Source organism: Marmota flaviventris, chromosome 12 (genome assembly GCF_047511675.1).
Source record: "Marmota flaviventris isolate mMarFla1 chromosome 12, mMarFla1.hap1, whole genome shotgun sequence".
Taxonomy (NCBI): Eukaryota; Metazoa; Chordata; class Mammalia; order Rodentia; family Sciuridae; genus Marmota; species Marmota flaviventris.
Window position 1 is genome coordinate 12,484,912 of NC_092509.1, and position 22,571 is coordinate 12,507,482.

The 22,571-nt window shown below is 51.1% G+C and overlaps 1 protein-coding gene across 5 annotated transcripts in view; it reads right to left on the reverse strand.

Moving 5' to 3' along the window:
* Positions 1–451: 451 nt before the first annotated feature.
* The window catches only part of Tarbp1 (tRNA guanosine 2 -O-methyltransferase TARBP1), a 49,449-nt gene continuing 27,329 nt past the window's right edge, over positions 452–22,571 (reverse strand). For 4 of the 5 annotated variants that reach the window (XM_027947981.2, XM_027947980.2, XM_071619831.1 and 1 more), the window contains 17 exons: positions 20,220–20,381; positions 18,982–19,175; positions 18,001–18,262; positions 17,726–17,914; positions 16,350–16,537; positions 16,115–16,186; positions 14,557–14,677; positions 13,753–13,863; positions 11,542–11,691; positions 9,662–9,748; positions 7,421–7,617; positions 5,886–5,967; positions 3,853–4,024; positions 1,997–2,188; positions 1,694–1,818; positions 1,147–1,283; positions 452–839 (listed from right to left, as the gene is read on the reverse strand). In XM_027947981.2, the coding sequence (XP_027803782.2) occupies positions 671–839; positions 1,147–1,283; positions 1,694–1,818; positions 1,997–2,188; positions 3,853–4,024; positions 5,886–5,967; positions 7,421–7,617; positions 9,662–9,748; positions 11,542–11,691; positions 13,753–13,863; positions 14,557–14,677; positions 16,115–16,186; positions 16,350–16,537; positions 17,726–17,914; positions 18,001–18,262; positions 18,982–19,175; positions 20,220–20,381 (2,610 nt within the window). In that variant the 3' untranslated portion in view covers positions 452–670. The remainder of the gene's footprint in view (positions 840–1,146; positions 1,284–1,693; positions 1,819–1,996; positions 2,189–3,852; positions 4,025–5,885; positions 5,968–7,420; positions 7,618–9,661; positions 9,749–11,541; positions 11,692–13,752; positions 13,864–14,556; positions 14,678–16,114; positions 16,187–16,349; positions 16,538–17,725; positions 17,915–18,000; positions 18,263–18,981; positions 19,176–20,219; positions 20,382–22,571) is intronic. The other variant, XM_071619829.1, reaches the window with a different exon arrangement.

A 22,571-nucleotide genomic window follows, 5' to 3' on the forward strand; every position in this document is an offset into this window, starting at 1 on the left:
AAAAAAAAAATCAAAGCAACTAACACTCATGAACTTCATTCTCCGGTTCAGTAGCGATTTGGAGGAGTCACTTGAGTTCTTTGGGTTCACGTTTGAATTTTTCTCAGTACAGACTATTTCTAACCATTACTTCATCTCTCTGAACAAAGATGCATTTGAGAAATTTCCTAAGAACTTAATATGAACGATTATGACCTACTTCATGGTTTGAAAAATAAAGCCTGAACTTTATAGGGAAGTTGGCTCAGCATCTTGCCAAACAAGGGAGGGAGGGCAGAGCACCTTCCTCCAGTGCCTTGGCCTTGGTTTCCTGCTGCATCCCCACGACCTCAGGGTACCAGTGCTTGCAGGTGTGGGCTGTTCAATTCTGCCTTACTTTCAGTGAACTTTGTATACCTGATGATACTAACTTCTAGGAAGGACTTTTAAAAAAAAAGTTTTATTTTCATAATTATGTAAAATATTTTATTAATAAGCAAAATCATGTATCTATATAAAGATTTATCAAAGAAGAAAATATATAATGATATATTTAAGGCACATGAAAACGTTTTTGGCATTAAATTGCAAGAACAAAAAAATTCATATCCCAATAAATGTCAGAATCTATTCCCAAATAGTTTAAAAAGCAGTCAGGAGGCACTGTGACCACTGAGGTAAGGCACAGGCTTCACGATGGGGCTCCTGCACGCCTGAGCAGCTGCTGCCTGGTGTACTCCCAGATCAGCAGGGCCCCACTCACGTGCACATTCAGTGAGCGGATGACGCCCTGCTGGGGAATCTCCACACACACATCCAGCTGCCGCAGCAGGTTGGCAGGAATGCCTTCACGTTCATTGCTGAGGGAGGAAAATGCAAAAGAGATGTGAGTTTTCCGACAATAACAATTTTTTTCCTGGGTATTCTGAGTGTTACTACATCAGACAGACAGATGAAGGAAGTGTGGTTTTAGGAAATAAATAAGACTAACAAAGATCTACGGGTCAATTCTGTGTCCACCTGACCCTCCTGGACAGGTGAAATAAAAGGAAAACTAGGGGGTTTCCATCAACATTCCAGGCTAGAGGCAAAGCTCGGGCATAACCTCAGGGCCAGGAAAACCACCAGATGAGAAACACGTTCCAAGGGTGCAGGGATGCCACTCACCCCAACAGGAGCAGCGACTTCTCAGGGAAGCAGAACTGGACCAAGTCCGAGCTGTGGGCAGTCTGCTCCACTCCAATGACCGTGTAACCTGCTGCCCTTTTCTGTTGCAGATAACCAGGGAGCTGATGCGGCTTCACCTTGAAATCAGTTTATAAAGAGCAGAAAATAAATCAGTTACAGCCCTGTGTGTAGTAAAATTAAAGTTAACAAAAAAAAACCTCTTAAACTAGTTAAAAAGTATTTTTTAAGGAAAAAAAATCACAACTATATATTATTAAAAAAAAAACCCTCCCAACTCACAATTTTATAAGAATCATTTCGAAATCAAAAGTGAGCTATATCAGGACACATTTTACTGAAAATAATATCACATTATTGATGATTTCTAAAAATAATAAACTGAAATACGGAGAACAGAGTATACTTTCAAGTATTGTTTTTAATCTATGAAAGGCTGGATTCCTGCAGAAGGCCTGCCTAACACATAAAGACAAAACACTGCACACTTCCCCAATAAAAATTCAATAACAGATTACTTTCCACCCACCTCCACCAGAGGAAGCCACTGTTCAGCTGAGACACTGAGGTGCTGAAACTGCTTGTCATGGACACAATGAAGATTGCTGACCACCAGCACTGAGGCCCCGAACACCTCACAGGTCCGGCACAGCCCTGTATAGAAAACCTGCGTCATCCAGACTGTCCCCAGCATCATGCCACACTCATCAGGTCCCACTGTTTCCCTGGAAATTCTCAGAGGGCTAAATGTGGAGGACACAACCAAAACGGCAGGGGACCAGAGTCCAGGTCCAGAGATTTCAAGCAAACTACCTGGAAAACCATGGTTTACCTCCTAAATTAGTTGGTTTATCAATGAGCGAGGCCACTACAATCAGTCTGCTGATGGACTTTCCAAGTTTGGCGGCACGGTCCTGGAGCGCAAGCTCCAGGTCTGCGTCGAGGAGGTCGTGTCCCCATGGGATGATTTTCTTCTGCACGTCAGCCTGCTCAGAAGGGCCGTCTGCTTCCCCCGAGCCAGTGCCTGGGAGGAGAGAGGACACCAGGGTCCACGAGTCAGGCCTAGCGTCTGTGTGTATCGAGGAGCACCCACTGAGACCGACCTGTTCACTGACTGACTGAGAAACTGCTTAGATCCAAACATGTCACCATTTTCAGTAGTAATTCTTGGGATTTCAAATTCAGCTCTACTAATCAGTATACTATGACATTTCATAAAAACAGAAGATATACTATGGTTCACATTTTCACAATTACAAAATCGGGAAGCAACTTAGAATCATAGTTCTTTAACATTTTTTTCTTAGAGGTAAATAAGGGCAACAATATAATATAAGGTAAATAAGGTAAACAATATAATATCAAATTAGAATTTTTATGGAAATATGTTCCTAAAAAGAATAATAAATGAATTTTTTTTCCTTAAATTTCACTAGAAGTACCTGGGGTAACTTCCTAAAATGAAGGCTGTACCATAAAAGAATCACCCCTTGACTCAACTGCTGGGTACCAGATGTCATTAACCTATCTAACTGCAGGGTCTGCTTGAGAAGGACTGAGTGTACTGCTGGAACTCTTCCTTTGTCCCCCAAATGGACCACCAGCCAATGAACAGTCCGTTTGCTGGGGATGGGGCAGGCATGCAGGAAATCACGACAGTCCCGAGGGCATGCTCACACAGGAGGGATGCGTAGCCTGTGTGGCAGGAGTCAGACCCGAGGGCCCAGAGAGGGAAGTCACAGCTTACAGGGGAGACAGAGCTGTGTGCATGCGCGAATGCGGAAGGAAAGTGACCTGGGCATCAGTAAGTACTATGGTTTAGCTCAGCCTGCACCAGACCACAGGCTCTGCGGGTCTGAGGTAAAGGATTTATTCTATACAGAGGAGCCCCTGGGGCATTTGAAGATGGGGGATAATGGCAGTGATGTTGTTTGGTTAGAGAAATCCCTCTTGGGAGTGATGTTGGGAAGCACTGGGCTGAGAATGGATACAAGGCTCGTGCACTGGCCACGGTGGAGACAGTGAGGTCAGAAAGTCCTCACCACAGGGGGCTGGAGGGAGGGAGAAGACACACCACCAAAGCTGGGTGGTGGGTGGATGTGGCAAGAGGAGACCAGGAAAAGAATGACAGAGTGACCATTAATAGAGGGCACAGAGAGGAGGTGAGGTGGACAGAAAGTGGAGTCCAGTCTGGATGTGCTGAGTTTAAAGAGCTTGAGGAACAGCAGGCTGCAGAGGTCCAGTCAGCTCAGGCCGAGAGACGGAGGACTGCAAGCTCAGAGGGGAGCTTTCAGAAGTGGCCATTGGCAAAGCGAACAGGGAGAGGACCGAACATGATGACCAGGCCAGAGACCTCAGAGACGAGGAAGACCACAACACAGACGCTCTACTCCTGGAAGGGGCAGAGGAGATCCATAGTTCGGCCCTTCTAGAAACCTGATTTTTACAGATACAGAGCAATGAATATTAATCAACCACCTGTTCAAGAGAACAGGGAAGCTCCTGGCTCTGTTGGTGCTGCACCAAGCTACCTCTCCCCTGGAGGTCTAGGTCAAGGCCACACACACTCCCAAACTTCCACTGTTGCGCCAAGGTAGGCAGACAAGAGGCATCACCCACCCCTGCTCTAGGTAACGAAACCAGTGAGCTCATGTGCAAACAGGGAAATAAGGAGAAGCAGCTCTCTACCTGCGTCCTGCTGGGACCAGTCCCCGGGATTTAGCTCACAGAGCAGAGTCCGAGAAAAGCACCACAGGGGCCCTGAACCTGAAGGGATATCTGTGAAGCTGGAAAATCTGCCAAGGGTGATCCACTCCTCTTCAATGACACCCGAGAGCCGTGGGAGGGTATAAAAGATGGTCTGGAAACAGAATTGTAAAAATAACAAAGAAACATGACATGTCAGCAGCAGCACTCTATTGTTACTAATGTACTCTCCCAAGCCCTCTGGTCGGAGCTCTCATTACCAAGTGACACTCAGAACCTGGATTCTGACTCCCCACGTCCTCAGCTGTGTGGCATTAGGCAAGTCAAAGCCTTCTGTCTCAGATCCCCATAAAGTGAGGACACAGATTCCAGCAGCATGTGAAAGGGCTCCGGGACCTGCATAGGGGCTGCTGTGTACAGTCGCACCTGAGCGACTGACCTTTTGAAAGAAAACCCAGCACAGGGGTGCTCACCATAGGGAGGTGTCGAGGGGCCAAGGTACAGGTGCTGTGCAGCTCAAGCAAAACACTGCCTTGGGACAGCGCTCCTGTCCCCAGGAAAGTTTTTAGCATCAGCATGTTTTTCTGGTGCCACCACAGCTGTACAGACTTAACTGGCATCCAGACCACAACTGAGTGTGTACCCGGTGGGTACCGAGGCCCACTCCACACAGACCAGACTGTTTCTCAGGTCACATATAGTCATGACCTGTGTGGCAGCAGGAGGGAGGAGCCAAGGGACGGAGGGAGACCACAGATGCACCACTCCTGCTAGGGACCTGACAGAGAGGCTGACAAGGCCAGAGAGGCCAAAGGGTCTTGCAGGAGGCCTCAGGCAGCCCCTCCGGGCACCAAGGGATGCAAGAACAGAGCATGTGGGACACAGGAACAGTCCTAACAGTACTGAGAGTGAAGCCCCAGAGGAGGCACAGGAATAACGTAGCTCTCAAGATACAGCTCAGTGTTTAAAGGCCAGTCCATGAGTAATCCAAGGATCACTGGCATGCGCAATGGCTGAAACTACTGATGTGACCAGACCTCCCAGGGAGAAGCCTAGGTCCAAGGACTGGAACCCCAGACAGCATGATATAACTAGAGCTGCGGGAGGGAGAAGGTACTATGCTTTGCTCAAACTTAATGAATTACACAGTGAATTAATTATATTAACTGTAATAAACAGGCTCGTGGTTCTTTGCTGCAGTCTGGCTGGGCACAATCAGGAGCCACTTGTCAAAAGAAACTAACTTTATTTTAGAACCACACACGCCAAACAAAACAGCCTCTCAGGAAATACCCTCAGAGCCTCAACTGCCACCACCGGCTTCCCACAAGCCTCTCTCTCCAACACAAGCTTCTCTCCACCTCCCCCAATCCTCCTACTCTTGAGGCCGATTGGCTGGGTCACGTGGGTGGAGCCAAAAAAGTCCCCCAATGAGCAGCTCCGTGGTCTGAAAGGGCAGGGAAACAGCCCAATGAGCATCATGGCAGGAGCCAATCAGCTAGGTGTTGCTGGGGCTGCTGTGAGCCAATCATCAGCCGGCAGCTGGAAGTTTGCTGGGGCCCCTTGGGCTGTGGCTCTCAACAGTTCTTAAAATTATATAAGCACTTTCTATTACAACCAGTGAGGGGGTACATCATTTGCTCTACAATTTTAATTACCCAAACCTAACATATGCCATGAATGAAAGAATAGATCTTTTCGTTTATAACCAGGGGCTTCTGTTCAATAAAATCCCACCTGCACCTGCTCTTACTCATTGCCTTTTAGGAATCTACTCTGATTTCTGTTTAGAGTTAGAGTTTCCCTTCCAGGGCTTACAAGCCAGACAGGCCCATCCCACTGCTGAGGGGCTCTGAAAGCAAGCCTACTGCCTAAGGTAACAGAACCCTACTCAGGAGTCAGGAGGCTGAGGTGACTGGGAGGACAACTGGCCTGGTCTCTGGCTTGCAAAGGCTCCACAGGTGGCATCAGGCTGAAGTCATAGTAGGCCCCTACAGGTGGCTTTCTCTGCTCACCTCCAGACAGTAATCCTCTAGGGGGTGAAACGTGGCGAAGAAGAAGTGGTCCTGGATGCGCTGCCAGTTCTTCTTGGCATTCCTAGGGCAGGGAGCAAGGCATGAGGCGCAGTGAGGGAACAGACGGCTCTGAAGGGGACGCACCGTGCGTGGGGGCTAGGACTGTGACTGTCGTCCAGGCTTATACTGCAGCTGGCATCTCTGGGACCAACCTACTTCACAATCCCACCCCCCCTTTTTTTTGGCCTTGTTTGGGGATGGACCCAGGGCCTCTGCATGCTAGGCAAGCCCTCAACACTGAGCCCGGCCAGGCCATAAAATCTCACATTTTAAAATGGAACTCAAAAACAAATAGCAATTAAGTGACCTTCAGTCACCCTAGAACTGGGGGTTGAACAGAAGAGAAGCAGGTCCCTCAGCCTTACGAGCAGCCAGTAGCTAGCAGAACAGGAAGCGGGCAAGAAGCCTTGGGTGGTCTCAAGCAAGGTGGGCAAAGGACCTCTACCACTGCCCAAGGACAGGAGCCCTCTTGGGGGGACCCTTTTCTCTGGGAGAAGCAGCCATTCCACAGTCGCTTCTACTCCTCAGACCCATCCACTGTCCACCTGCACTGCCTTTCTCACACCAGACACACGAGCATGGACTCGTGTGAAACTACTGATGTTTCACCAGGAACATGAGCAGGGCTTACATCGCAGCCCATAGGTCAGGTTTTAAAAGGCAAAAGTAGAGGTAAAAAGAACACCACAGACTCAGTTTAAAGTCAAGGTCATCAGCACCAGAACCCATGGCAATTCTGGGACCTCTTGCTGGCAGGCCTTGCCTGCCTGGCCAGGTGCCTCCTCCACTCCCCAGCACTGCAGCAGAGGCAGACCAGGAGGAGGGCCCCTCCTCCCACTGCCTCCTCCCAGGGCTCTCCAGTCTCTGCCCAGGACCTTGACGTTGCCTCCTTCCCTCTGCTCTGCGCTGGCTGGCCAGCCAACTATTCAAATCAGGTCCAGGATTAAAACAGAATCTCAGTACAGTTTCCTTCAGAGGGGACTCGGGGATACATCACGGCACTGCCATGCGACGGAAGGTTAGGTGCTGTTGGAAGAAACACTGATATCCCAGTGTTACTGAGAAGACGACTCAGGGACAAGGACACATGCTCAGGAGGTTCGGGCTGGGCAGTGTCCAGGGTGGGAGTGGGACCAGAGTGAGGTGCGTGTCTCACCACTTGGGGCTTGCTAAGCCACAGGCCCCAACCCCAGCGCCGTGCCTGTTGTCCTGGCTCCTGGATGAGCGCTTGGCGTGGAGGAGACCTTAGAGGAGCCAGAACAGGTGGAACTGGCGGGGCAGAGGGCAGAGTCTGCGCACGGGGAGCCAGAGGCCCTAACGGTGTGCAAACCAAGGTCCGCTGCAGCTCCACCTGGCCCAGCTCCTGGGCCTATGGCTGAATGTGATCCAAGGAGCGGGGGCCAGGCCAGGCCAGGCCAGGCCAGGCCTCCTCTGCCTCCCCTGGCTGTGGTGAAGCAGTGAGCAGCTGTCCTTACCCTGTGCCGTGCACGCTTTCCGCCTGGCTAAGACTACACTCAATGAGAGCCGTCCACGCATCACACTCCTCCATGTAGAGGGCTTTGCACACTGCCCAGACCTTCTTCAGAGCCACCAGAGCGTACAGCCGGATGCTGAAGTTGTGGCTGAGACCCCACTGCAGAGCGACGAGGAGGGCCTGCTTCAGCACCTGCCTCTGGAAAGAAAGGGAGACTCCATGAGAGGTGCACAGGCGGGCAGCTCGACCCCAACTGAGAGGGGAAGGTAGACACATGGGTAAACCGTCCCTGCGCCCCTGGAGTGTCTGCTCAGTGCCCTCCTGGACACATCCGCTCACCCATCAAGCCTCCCCAGGAAAGCAGGCGCTCAGGGCTGCCTGTTGTCACCACTGCGGCATGTCCCCTACCCCAGAGCTCCTACGCCAACCTGACAGAACCACAGTGCTGTAGCTAAGCTGGGCTGAGGACATCAGCAGCTCCTGCAGGAGCCGCCTTAGTGACTGATGTGCTCCTAAGTGAGACCCCACATAATGCTGCTCTCCCTGCCCTGGCTTCTGAACTATGTGTTCTCTGAAGGTGACCTAAACCACACGGCAGGCATGTCTGTAAAGTTAAAAAGACATGAGAACAACGAAATGGTGTCAAGTGCCCTGTGGTCTCTCCCTGTGAATTCTGACCTCACAGCCTGGGAACTGAGCACAACACCACACTGAATTCTGAATCACCTGGTTCTACTAGTAGACGCTAACAGCCATGGGGAGCAAGCTACCTTAATGTGGAAGCAGACCCCAACTTTTGACGCACCAGAAGCTGCCTGGATGCTCCCACCACGTACCCCCCAAGCCACCTAGACACACTCACCAGGTGCACCTGGCTGAGACCCTCGGGAGCTTCTACTACTGAGGCACAGCCAGAGGCACCAGGTGCATGGTCAGTCCAGGACCACGCCCCGGCCCGCAGCTCCCGAGCAGGGCTGAGCCTTTCTCAAGTGTTGCCAGCGCTGCACTTCAGAGACACATGCATGGCCAAACCACCTACACAGGGTCTCCACATGAGCAGCGGGTGTAATGAGTGCTGTGTCACCACAGCAGGGGCGGGGCAAAACTCAGGAGGAGGTAGGAGGTCACTGAGGGCACACTAGAGCTCAGTGCTCAGAAAACAGAGTAACAGAACGACGTGCAGAGAGCAGGTCCCCAGGCTAAAAGGAAGAGCAGCACAGGCCCGGGGCATGTGGGAGCCGCGAAGCCAGAGCAGGCTGCAGGACTGGGCCACCCACTTCAGAGGGAGAAAGCCGGCAAATGAACCCACGCTGGATGCCACTTGGCAATCGAGAAGGCAAAAAGGGAGCGCAGAGTGCCAGCTACCATGCCCGTCCTGCTCAGGGGCACCCGGCATACACAGCGACACCTAACCTGGGTAGCACCATGAGCCCCCTGCGAGGCGCACGGACAGCACTGCTGGGTGCACAGCTCAATGGGGATCACCCCACCCTCACAGAAGTGGCACAGGTAAGGCAGACGTCCCAGAGCAACACGCCCACGCAGGGCCTCCCTGACCTCAGGGCCCACACCTGTTGTTCCCTGGGCCTGGCAGGTCCCCTGGGCCCTGGCCATTGGCTCATGTCCTCTTTGGTGCCTTATTCACAATCTTCTCCTGGGAAGGGTCCTCCCCGGCCACCGCCTCCCCCCCCACAAGGAGTTCCCCTGCAGAAGGCCTTGTCAAACACCCCCGCTCAGTCAAGGAAAGCAGCAAGGGAGGCCTGTTAAAGAACCCTCACGCTGCCAGGTGTGAGCACACTCCTGTCATCCCAGCAGCTAGGGAGGATGGCCAGTTCAAAGCCAGCCTCAGCAACGGCAAGGCACTAAGCAGCTCAGTGAGACCCTGTCTCTAAATAAAACACAAAGTAGGGCTGGGGATGGGGCTCAGTAGTTGAGTGTCCCTGAGTGCAATCCCTGGTACCCAAACATACAAAAAACCCTCACACTTGCATAAAAGCAAAAACATCCACATCAACAGAATTACCACTAATGTGACTACAGATGTGGCGTCTACTCAGTGTGTAGGTCAATGCTAAGGTCTTACTGTGCTGCTGTGTTACATGCCCACCGAGCCAGTGGAGGGACAGGGAGAATTGCAAAACTTGAAGAAACATTTTACACTTCAACACTGGTACAAATACACACAACACCTGTTTTGAAACTCAAAAAGTTTAAAATCTTCTTACAAATAATATGAACTTACCTTTTCTGGAATATTTTGAATGATAATGTCCAAATGTGACAGAACAGATAAAAATGTACAAATGCTTGTTTTAAGTTTTTCTTCACCCTGAAAGAGAATTAGATAAATGGCCACAAGCGTCCTGTGAGCCAGGACCCACCAGCCCATGGGGGACTCTGCAGGGGAGGACAGCATGGCCTACACAGGGACAGGATGGAAAGCCAGACAGGACAGGGCTCCCTGGAGTCAGGGTTGGTGCACACGGCCCTTGGAAGGGAGGCACAAAGCCTATACTGCACACCCCCGAGGTGGGGCCAAGCCCAGGACCCGCCCTGTGGAGGAGACCTAGCCTGCAGGGTAGGAAGGGCGGCCTGGAGAGGAGAGGGCTTGGGAGCAGGAAGGAGAAGACCAGGGGAAAGGAATTAGAGGGACAGAGACATGGAGGCCGAGGCAAGGCAGAGGCTGCCGAGGACGAGGCAAGGGCGAGGCATGGGCAAGGCAGGGCCCCAGCTGAGCTGGAACTGCACCGTGGGAGACTGGAGCTGTGGTGAAAGGCCACAAAGGGTGCAGTGGCCAGTGGGGACCTCCTAACAACCGTGATGTGAGCTAAGATGCCATCTCAGTGCTGCTGGACTGAGGGACGCCAGACAGACTGGAGAGAAAAGTGACCTTGGGCAGGAGGACCAGGGTGGGCCCTTCCCTGTGGAGCGTCAGAGAACCCACTCCTCCATCTAAGGAAATGACGGGTAGTTTAAAAACTTAGGAAACCGTCACAGACAAGGTTCCTGTTCTGGTGGAACAATCCAAGTTCTAGTGCCGGGACGTGCTGCTTACGCGCCACGTAGACCTAAACCAAGGAGACCGAGTACTGGGGAGACCCTTCCTTTAGGAGCCACACTCCCCGAGATGGAAGTGGTGGGCACAATCTAGAAGAGGAGTGGAGGGAGGCGCAGCGGCCTACATGCAGGACTGGCCTTGAGCAAGACCGTTAGAGACCCAAGTGGTGTCCAGCTCCGTGGTGGCCCCAGGGGACCCAGCCTCCATTCTGCCGCCTCTGCAGGCCCCTCTCCATGGAGGACACTCACATGACTCCGTGTTACAAGCACAGGGGCCAGACACTGATGGAACACTGCCTGTCAGCCAGCATCCTCAAGGTCAGGCTACCCCAGGAGGGACATGGAGGGAGGCTCTGCAGCCACCAGGGCTGGCCCTGCCATTCTCTGCAGCTGGGGTGACAAATGTGAGCAGAAAGGCCATCTGGAAGTCCCTGCAGGCACACAAGGCCCTAGCACCAACCCAGTCAACATGACCCAGAAACACCAAAACGCTGCTGTCTATACTGGGAGGCTACGGAGAGTTGCCGCAGCAGAAAACCCAGGTATATACATGGGAGGACACAGAGAGGCAGGAGGCTAGGAGATTAGGAGGCCAGGAGGCCAGCGCTGGGCCTCCACCACTCACCCCAACATGGTTCCCAAGAGTGGCTTCAAGAAAGAAGCAGCGCTGGGTAGCGAAGGAAGGGGCAGGAGAGGCGCAAGCGGGCTCCTGCTTTCCTACTGTGGTCACAGGCAAAATGTCCCTACGGAGGTACACACTTCATTCCTCATCATGCTTTACTCCAACAGCACACAAAGATGGCCCGGTACCTTGCAACTGCACGGCACCCATGTCCTCACTCTTTAGCAACAAGCATTTCCACCCTTGCCATTTTGGAATTAGACCAGCACTCAAACAGAAACCGTGGCACACTCAGGGTGGACTCCAGGGACTGCTGTCTCCTCAACTAACTCAGAGCCGGCCAGCAATTTACCACACCAACACGGCAGGGCCGCCCCGGGTCAGACCACCAAAGACAGCAACTGAGACCATTTCCAAGTTTAACACATTAAACATTTACTTACATAGGAAAAACAATCCCAGAACTTTGGAAGAAACTGAGGGAACTTATAGAGAATCAATATAATAATCCATTCTATAAAATATTTTATGGATGCTTGATTGTTGGCAAAACCAGCTTGGAAAATCTTGTCAATAATCTCATTCAAGAAGTTCTGAGGAAAAAATAAAGTTCACAAAATCAATGGCTATGTTATCAATTTTTTAGCAAAGTCCCCACTTTACAGAAGGCTTAGTTATTCATAAGTGACTCATGGACTCTATACCTCTCCACACAAAGACCCTACAGAGTGTCGCTGCAGCACCGTGATGCCATGTTTGTCTGAGTACCCTGCAGGCTACATCAGTTCTATGGGGCAGGCTCCTCCACCTGTAGGTTCCAGGGCAGGGGAAAGATGCGATTACGGGGCAGGCCTGGTGGGCCGGGGCAGTTCAGAGGCAGCCTCATATCGCCGCGTTCTGGGCCAAGACCCTGAGCTCCAGACCCTCCCACACTCCCCAGCCTCTCTCTCCAAGACTGCTCTTAGGTCTGAGTCACAGTATATTGAGGGGCCAGCGGGAAACAATCCTCTGTTTATATAAGCATGTTAAAAATAACACATTTTACATCTCTTGACGGAAGAAGACCTTATTTTAATAGGACTTCTACTTGGTAGAGGAGCAGGAGAGTCATGTTAAGCCCTGAGTCTGCCACAGAATCAGGCATGGACCCTGGAATGGGACTCGCCTGGGTCTGGCCCTTCCTGTTCACTGGCCACGTCCCTGGGGCAGGCCGCCTGACTTCTGAGCATCCTCAGGCATCCTTATGGCCTGCCTTGAAAGCCTGTTGTGACGGGTAATGAAACCACAGATTGGACCTTGAACTCCCGGCAATGGCTGCTCAGGACATACCAGCCCTCTCTTCCTCGGGTCCTGCCTACTCATGTCCCCCATTGCCATCTTTTGGGGGGCCCTTGCCATTCCAAGAAGAAACACCCAGTTGGCTGTAAAGCTGTGACGCTCCTTTAGATGCACTCTGTGCTACAGGAAGTGGGGCACAGAGTAGAACTTTGAAAGACAAGTGCTACTAAAAGGCCTACGATGAGGTCAGCAGCTCCCACCCACTTCTATCTGTGCCACCCCCAGAGGCCACTGCTAGCTGGGTCCTCAAAAGTTCATCCAATAAACTCAACATACTGTCACTAAAACAATAACAGACAGAAGGCAGGGCTTCATGAAATTATAATAAAAAAAGGGCTCGGTGATCATGCCTATAATCCCAGGGACTGGGAGGCTGAGGCAAAAGGACTGCAGATTCAAGGCCAGACGCAGGACCTCAGTGAGGCCCTGTCTCAAAAGAGAGAAAGGGCTTAAGTTACGCTCCAAGTATGTGTAATATGTCAAAGTACGCTCTATGTCATGTATATCTAAAACAATGTCAAAAAATAAGTAAAAAAGGGCTGGGATATGGCTGAGTGGCAAAGTGCCCATGGGTTCAATTCCCAGTGCTCAAAAAAAAAAAAAAAATTCTAATAAAAAAGAGACTGAGATAGATACACATACATACATATTTTTTTTTTTTTTCCCAAACAATGAAAAGAGGACAGGGAAGATCAGGAAACCAACCTTAAAGTCTAAGAGAATCGTTTTGCATTCAGAATGTATTGTTTTGTTTTAATGGCCACAGGTAACCTCCACTTTCTCATACTGACAAGTATCCCCTTAACAAGAACATTAAGCAAAGACAGAGAAACGGGATTACAGTCCACTCGAGAGCTGGCTGCTTCTCAGAGAAGTGGGCAGCGACCTGGGGACACAGACTGTGGTGGAGAACCTGGCCTCCACTTAGCTGGTTTAATGTGTCCCCACTATCCCTGAGATTGAGGGGAGAAGACCCCACAGGAAACAATAACCCCACCACCGTTGCCATGAGCCCGGCTTCAAATGCCCCAGCAATGCTGAGCTGTGAAAGGAAGGCGTCCATTTCCAACCAAATGGCAGAGGAGACGTTAGCAATTAAAATGCTACTTTGAAAGGTGAAGGAAAAACCTGAAGTGAGGTCATGCAAACCACTGCCGGCTGGTCCCTAAGAACCCGCTCACGGACGCCTCTGCTGGAGCCTCTTGGGAACTTCTAGTCCACGCAGGAAGTGGACCTCTAAGCAGATGGGCCCACTCAGGTTTCCCGGGTCACTCTGAGAGATGCTCATGTGAGTGACAGTGTGAAGCCAGCAGTACCTGGTCAAACCTGGGGAAGAGCGTGAGCAGCACCTGCCATATCCGATTCTTCACCCGGTGCTGGAGAGAATTCTGGTAGTAGCGGGCTCTAGACTGGTTCACCTGCTTGTCCTGGGGGCAGGGAAGGCAGCGTTAGACCAAGGAGGGGCTCGAGACTACCGAGAACAGACCAGGAAACTTCGAACTGAAGAGGTTCTGGGCACAGAGGTCTTTGTCCCTCCAAAAGCAGTTAGGAAAGTAAGAAAGACACGGAATGAGAGCAGACTCCTAAAGCACCTACGTGGCCTCAGCTCACTCCACTTCCCCTCTGCCATTCTCCCTACGTCCCCATTCCTGTCACTTTGCTGCATGCCCTTTGTCGTGGTGGCCGCCAACAGTGGACTCCAAAAGACCTTCCTGCACACGGCGCTTGCTTTTTCATCCTGTCCTCATGCCCTCCCACCTGGCAGGTTTCATCCAGAGCTCAGCCCAGATGTCCCTTGCAGGAGCCTTCCTGGAGCCCGTCTGCACAGCTGACCACGCGTCTCAGTATATCTTGTTCCACCTGAGAGCATACCTGCTGCCTCCCAGCATGCATCTGTCCAGGCCACTTGCTCCACAGAACACCATGTGCATACAGCACTGTAAACACAGTGGCCATCAGCAGGCTCAAGGAACCCACCCGAAGTGGGATAGTGACAGTCAACACTCAGCTAAGAACACAGAATGCCAACCTCATGCTTTCTCCTGGTACAAAATATCTAGAAACAGAGTAATGCTGGACTTTTCACTTGTTAAAAACAAAGAGAAATAAAGCATATTTACTTTGTCCAACAGCTTGATTGCAAGATCCTCCATGAATGACTTGTGGGCCGTGTTCGAGCCGTCTAACAGACACAGGAATTTGATGGCACAGACCCTCACATAACAGTCTTCCCTTTTAGTACTAAAAACATGGAATGGTGAACTATGTTACTATGTTTTAAACAAACAGAAAAATACATTAACTGTTAGTTTCAAAATGCCATGATAAATATCAAATCCTCCCCAAAGTCATCTAAGATCAAGTGGCACATGCTTAATGACAACACTTCTAATTCAGGAACAGCAGAAGGTAACAAGGAACACACCAGCGGGAGTGTGCCCACCAGGTGTGACCCAGTACCACCCGTCCAGCTGGCCAGTCACATCTCCTCTGTAGACAGAGGGACCTGCTGGAGACCCAAGAAGCTCCACTCTTTGAAGCAACACAGTTCTGGGTCACCATGGGCACAAAGACATGTGCATCTCCAATAAGGCAGACACATATCCTGCACGTCCCATGCTTTCAGTCTCCAAACGCAGAAAGATAAATTAAGTGAAGTTGTTAGCGGCATTTCCACATTGCATTTTAAGTTATAACATGAGTGGACGCCATTTTAACAGCAAAGCAGCTGTGGAGCAGAAATCCATGGGCCTGGCAAGAACGGGCCCGAAGCCCCACCTATCATTGTGCTGAACAAAAGTGAAAAGAACCAGACACTTGAGCACGAGTAGCTGATGACACAGCACCGCAGCCACTCAGGGCAACGCCTGCTCCAGACAACTACACAGCCACCGCGGGGTGTCCGAAGCTCAGGATCCGAGCAAAAGATACACTTAGTCATCTCCTTTGTAAACACATAAGTACTGGAAAGCCCTGGGAACACAGAAACTTGGAAAAAACGTTTCATGGTCTCCAAAAAAGTCAGGTAAAAGGTCAGACAAGAATCTCATCACAAAGATCAAAACCCTGCAGCCCAGGCCCACACGCATCCAGCATAGCTGGGCACACTCGTCTCCGACATGTCAATCACACCTCTAATTGTTATGCAGGCGTGGTCCCAGCACCCAGGCTGCTCTGTGGGTGCTTCTGTTTTTGCATATAACATTTTGACCTGTCAAAATGGTGAACTTGAATAATTGATACATTCACAAAAAAAAGAAAGATGTGAGGAATAAAGGATTTAGACTGACGGCTACCCAGGCACCCAGAGGAGGGGCTGGGCCTTTATATTCTCCAACACCACTTGCTTACTGACACTAGACTTTGCGCTCCATTTTTAAAAGCTGATTAAATTTTAGAAAATGTCGAAAGCTGTGAAGTAAATACATTAGCAAGAAAGATGATTTTTCCTTCTCTATTTTTTCTTCATGGTACTGGGGACAGAACCCAGGACCTCACCAGTGCCAGGCAAGTGCTCTACCCAGGTGCAGTTTCTGATGTGCCATTGAGGCCTTGCTCCACAGCTTGTCCCAGAGTAGATATCATTTATCAACTCTGACAAACACAGCACAACTGCCGTCTGGTACTAAACCTGGTGTCCCCCACGCATGCTAACACACAGGGACCTGCCACACTTACCTCTCCATGACAACATTGGTTGCACAGTCATGTCCCAGACTCTCTATGAAGGCCTGTACATCCTGAATAAGTCTTTCCATAAGAAAAGGGAGAAAAATCAAGTTTAGATTAAAAAAAGAAACCCAAAGTCCAAAAAAGCGACTAATGCTCTACAGTCTTCTAACGCCTCAGAGCAAAGACTTGTACCCACACAGGTAACAGGACATCAGGACGAGCTGCATCGACAGCACTTTACCTCTGATCACGTCTGAACACAGTTCCAAACGTACACGCCTCTAGGATGAGTTCGCTGTAGTGCCTGGCGCTGGACAGAGACCCCTGGGGGTCTCTGGCAGACGCCAGCCATGACCGGCAGCAGTGACTCATCAGTGTATTGAAGACCCCAGTTTTAACAGCAGACATTTCAATGATCTTGTACATAATCTGAAACAAAATAAAATGGTGACTTTATCCTTGGACTGAGTTTAAATAAAATAAGTTGCTAAAAACTGTTACTTGAATGGATTCTAATGACAGTGTCAACAGAATCATGACTAGTATAAAAAATTTAAAATTCATTACTTTTAGAATAACTTTGCAAAATGGTCAATAATCCCAGAATGCTAATTTTTCATTTCTCAATAATAAAGATACACAAAATTTGCTGATGAGGATACTCGTTCAGAACTCAGGGAAACAAGTGCCCCAGGGAGCAGGATGGGGGCGACACCTCACTGTGCTGTTGGATTCCCTTCAAATTTGGACACTGGCCTGGCTCTGCCTGAGGCAGCCAGGACCCCCATGCAGGACAGGGCCTTGAGCAGGGGACGCCAGAACCCTGGCAGGATGCGCTACAGGCCCCACTGTGCAATGCTGGTGCAGCCTCTGCTGTCCCTGTGCTCACCCTCTGCGCACCAGGCATCAGCACAGGTTACCGATGATGCCCAATACAATGTAAATGCCACACAAACAGGTTACACTCTCCTGTTCAGGGAACAACGGCAAGAAAAACATCCGTGTGTTCAGTACACATGCAGATTTTCTCAGATCTTTTAAACCTACTGTTGGCTGAACCTGTGGATGTGCAGTCTGTGGGCAGAGGGCTGGTGAGAACTCTCCGAGCCAGAGTCTTTTTAAATTTTTGTTTTTGGGAATTGAACCCAGGCCCTCACACATGCTAGACAAGCACTCCTCCCTGAGCCCAGAGAGACCTTCTGCTAGATCAGATCCAGCGGAGTATTTCTCCAAGGAAATCCCAGCAGGACAACACAGATAGGTAGTGCCTGCCTTCCATTCCCCAGGGAGAGGTGGGAGTGCAGGGCAGCCCAGCTCAACGCCAGGCGCTAGCTGTCCTGTTGGAATGTGCCACCAGGTCACAGTGTCCCTTGAGAAGGGACACCTAGGTTTTCAGGCAGATTCCCCAATTCCCAAGTGACCAGCTTATTCAGGATTCCAACACTGTGTGAACCAAACACGCTGGTGAGGCAGTGAGTCAGGTTTCTTCATCCCACGACAATTCCGGGCTCAGGAACACATGCTGGACTCATGGTCACGCCTCAGTCAACCAGCAATCACACACATACCACTCCTCCCCCGTGTCCCATGTCACATGCATTAAAAAGAGAAAGTCACCTCTTTTATCCTGAAATATGCCTGGCCCTTGGTTTTCGCAGCGGTGGTGAGAATGGTATCATCAAAAACAAACTGAACGAAAGCTCTCAAGTTGGGCCAGAACGTCAGCTGGGTGTTGCTCAAGGAGGTCAGGACTCTCCAGGCCACGTCGAAAGACTCCACACAGAGCGACTCAGATGAGGTCAGCAGCTGGGGGAGGGAGATGGGGGCGACGGAGCACTTAGCCTGGGACCCACGCTCACACCCTGCCACTCTGGGTCATGCCACTTGCTCACCTGGGGGACCAGAGCCTTCATGCAGCAGAACACTGGTGAGACCCGGTCAGAGGGCAGAATGGAGAGGGCATCCAGTGCAGCACACAGGGTCTGTGCTGGTGTACGCACAGAGGGCAGTGAGGGCTCCAGCTTGTCCTCTTCTGCGGCTGGCTCAAGGGGGTGGCACCGTCTCAACAAGAAAGAGAGGCAGACCCACTGATCGTGGACATACTGGGCTACAATCTTCCCCCATCCTTGGCAAGACGATGACTCCTCAAAAAAACTGAAAGACCCGCGTCACCATGCCACACTTCGGCAACCCAGTCTCCGTTTCTTTCACATGCAGTTTGCTGTCCTTATGAAGGGGACACAGACGCTGTGGTCTGTGTGTGGTCTGTCCCCAGCAAAACCCACGGGTGGCTCCTTGGTCAGCAGGGAGGTGGGGGGAGAGGCATGGGGTCCTCTCAGAGCTCATGAGTGGACCAGTGCTGCTCCCAGCCTGGGAGCAAGTTCTTCCTCTCGAGGAACTGGACTGGTGACCGCACATAGGTCCCCGCAGCGAGGCTGCCCTCGTGCTCTCTGGTCTACATCTCTGTGCTCTTCTGATCTCTCTGCCATTGGTACGGCAGCATGGGGCCCAGCATGCACCCACACCATGTTCTTAGGCTTTCCAATTTCCAGAGCCACAAGCCAAAATAAACTCCATAAACTTCCCAGTCTCAGGTATTTTGTTATAGCAACAGAAAACTAAGACAAACACAGTCATCATCAAACATGGTGTCTTCTTACACACAGGCAACCTCATAAACCTATTTTCCAACTACCTGAAAGTAGACACTTTCACAACTTTACACAAGTCCCTGGGAACTAAATGCAGAAATCAACACGTGACAGATATGTTCACCCCAGAAGAAGCCCCCATCCCACAAGCACCCTGGCACTGTGGGCACTCTCCTGTCACCTCGATGACAGCAGAGGTGGGTTGGAGGTGCCTGGACCCACCTGCTGCTCTCCGGGTCCTCTGCACAGGGCTTCTGCAGAGTTTGGTTAAGCGGAAGAGTGGAAAGGAACCTTTCCAGGGGCCCCGTGTTCAGGGACTCCTGCTGCAGGGCAGGCTGCAGATCAATTGCCTCACACACCCTGGCCAAGGTGGCCATGCTAGTCACTCTCTGGATCTGACGAGCAAGTGTGGGCTCCTGCAAGGACAGAGAAGCAAGCCCCCAGTGAGGACCTCTGCTGCCAGGCTCCCAAACCCCTGCCCCCCAGCAGCTGGACATGGGGAAACAAAAGGAAACCAACACCCACCACCCAGCGGCACCACTGCTCCTGACAGGCAGTGAAAAGGCAGCGCTCCAGAGGAGGAAGACGGTGACCTCGAGTGGCAGCAGCACACACCAGGGCTGGTGCCCCACAACCCCTTCCTGCCCACTTGCGTCTGCACCCACTCCCAGGGCGAAGTCTTCTTTTGCTATACACTGATGCATGATTTTTTTTTTTTTAAAAAGAGTCCAGATCGCAAGTCCTTCCCTTGGTCAGCCACGGGCACAGCAGACAAGAGCCGGGCCCGGGACCACAGTGCCAAGGCCTGCACTATCAGCAGCACCAGTGAGGACAGGTCACGCCCGGGTTTCCCCACCTGTGAATTGGGGACAATGATGGGATCTACTCTACAGGGCTCTGTAAAGTGTCACACAACTGGATTATTTCATGCAGAACACCTGGGGCTCCACAGGCATGAACATGAGGTAGGGACTAAGATGGCCTGGCTGCTTTACACAGAGAAAGTCAAGATGGTGACCTAGCAGTGAGTTCAGGAGCCTGAAACCTCTAACCAAGGGGTGGGTGCCTACAGAAGGTGGGAGGCTGAGGTCAGAGGATCCTGGAGGCTCCAGGGTTGGGAGCTGGAGCACTGTGTGGAGCGGCATCTGCAGGGCCTGGATGGGCTGCTGCAGGGGACAGGCCAGTGTGCTCTGGCCTCCCTCGGCCCTGGATTGCAGCACCTGAGACCCATGCCAGCAATGGTGGGCTCTGTGTGGTCTCAGTCCATGCTGGCTGCTTGCCAGGGCCAGCACTCCACTGCTCTGGGACAAGGGCTTGGCTTCCATAGTACTGTCACCTGCAGGCACTATTTTAACAACTAAGTCTCAGCAAATATTTTCTGTGACTTCAAAATACTGCATAACAAAAGAACATGCATTCCCAGTGTGCCTTGTCGACAAAACTTTAGTCTAAGAGATTACCTGTCCACTATCGGTCTCCTGAAGGTGCCGAATGCATGCGTTCTTCAAAGGAGAAATAACTCTGCAGATAGGGGCACCCGCTTTCCACCCCAACTTCAGCTGGAGATGTATGAGCTCAGTTAAGACCATCAGGTACAAGTGGCAACGGTCGAGATCTGAAACCTAGGACAAGTGTTAAAACACATGTGGGCACAGGCTGGCTTGCAGCAGTGTGGACACACAAGCAGGACAGGCGGGTCTCCCTGTAGCCTCCCAGGCCCTGCGCACACCGACTGCACGCGATTGTCAGCCCACTTCACCAGCAAGGGCATCATCTGTCCCCACACCCAAACGAGACGATGTCCTGCCAAGCTATGTGCACGGGAATGCCGTGCTGTGTTCAAGGTAAGAACACGAGGCTCACACACCAGCTCTGCACCCTGGGGCCAGCTACCTCACCTCCTCAGGCCCAGCGTCCTTAGCTACAGGTAGACAGCAACACCTGTCCATCACAGGGTTTTAAAACAATGAAATGAGAGAAAGTGGTGGCCTTAGTCATTATTTCAACCCAACAGACTCTGTGCACCACAGGAAGCCTCCACAGCACAGAAACACCCGTCAATCTAATCTGTTTCCACTGAGCAACTGTCTGGCGCTTTGCTGGGTCCCGGGAAGCAGTTCCACGGAGGAAACAGTTGTCACATGTGCTGCAGAATAAAGGACGAGGAGTGGAATGGGTGCTGGCGCAACAGTGGCAGGGTCCGGTGCTTCCTCTGGGAAGGGGCCTGGAGAAGCTCCCAAGGAGGAATGACAGGGGCTTTGGCTCTCGACAGGCACACCAGAGAACCTCTACTTGAGCTGCCCAATGTGGGGGGCAGAGGGCAGTGCAGGCTGGAGACAGGGCCTCCTGTGCAGCTGCAACTTGGGACGAGAAGAGGGGCAGTGCCCAGCTCTGGAGAGCACCAGCTCCAAAGTCCACACAGCAGAGGATGGACATTCCACCAAGAAAGGGAACCAGGGGCTCAGGGGAATCGGGAGCAGGATTCACCGTCAGTAAGGATGGGCAACAGTCTAGAGGTGGCCAGAAACAGCCCACATGCCAAGGATCACGTCAACAGACAGGGACCTATTGGCTAGGGTCAGGACAGGGCAGTCAGACAATCTCATCATGTCTGTCCTACTGAGATAAAAGCCAGATCAGAACAGGGTGAAGTCCACACAGAGCTCACGGGGGTGGAAGGTGTGGGACTGAGAGGGCCTGGGCAGCGAGGGGCAGGGAGGGGGGGCTGAAAATCCAGAAAAGACCGGCAGCACAACACCCTGCCAATAGCACAGGAGTGATTGGGGGCTGCCCAGTGCTGTGGGCGAGGGAGGTCAGGAGCAGCCTGGGTCCCGGGCACAGGTGGGCATATCCAGCAGGCAGTTGCACAGCTGCCCCGTCTGCCAGCCCTGTCCTCCTCCACGCAGGGCTACGTGTACCATCGCAGATGGTCACCCTTCCATAGTAGCCCTGTTAGGAGGCCACCTCGTGACCTCATTCGGTCATGAGACACCCAAGAACTGTTGTGACACCAGGCAGTGCAGGGCCGAGCCATGGGGATGGGGACAGGAGACAGCAGGGCATCCACTGAGCTCTGAGCTCCCACTTCACTGGTAAGGTAACACCTGGTTTATTAAAGAGTAAATTCTCAAAAGACTTCAGCACTATCATAAAGAGAGTTGACTTTTTAAAAATCTTTGTGAGTAAAAGAAAATAACATTAAGCCTTCCCTTTCTCAAGTTATTTTTAGCTTGCAATCCAAACAAAAACATTTAGGTTATGTAAAGGGTGCATGACAGGTCTTCTGTGTATGTTTGAAAATTTCCAATAATAAGAAGGTAAAAATATGGGGCTGGGGTTGTGTCTCAGAGGGAGAGTGCTCACCTAGCATGCATGAGGCACTGGGTTTGATCCTCAGCACCACATAAATATAAAACAAAGATATTGTGTCCACCTAAAACTAAAAAATAAATATTTATAATAAAAATAAAAGGCTCTTGTCCAAAAAAAAAATTAAAAATCCTAAAATGGTAATAATAATACTGAGGATAGTAAAATCATATTAGTGCAAAACTTATAATACTATTGCTGCCTCATTAAACACCCTTTGGAAATGCAGACGTGGGCGTAAATTACAGCTGTGGGTAAACACCACCCCCAGCTCTGTGCCACAAACCCTTGGGCCTACCTACCAAACCTGTTTGTCTACTTTTTCACACTTGTTCACAATGGAAAGTGATTAACTGGACTCTGAAATAAAAGTCCTTTAAGTAAGTACATTTTCTCACTTTCTTGGCAACCTAAGCTTTAATTTACTTCAACATTTGTCCCAA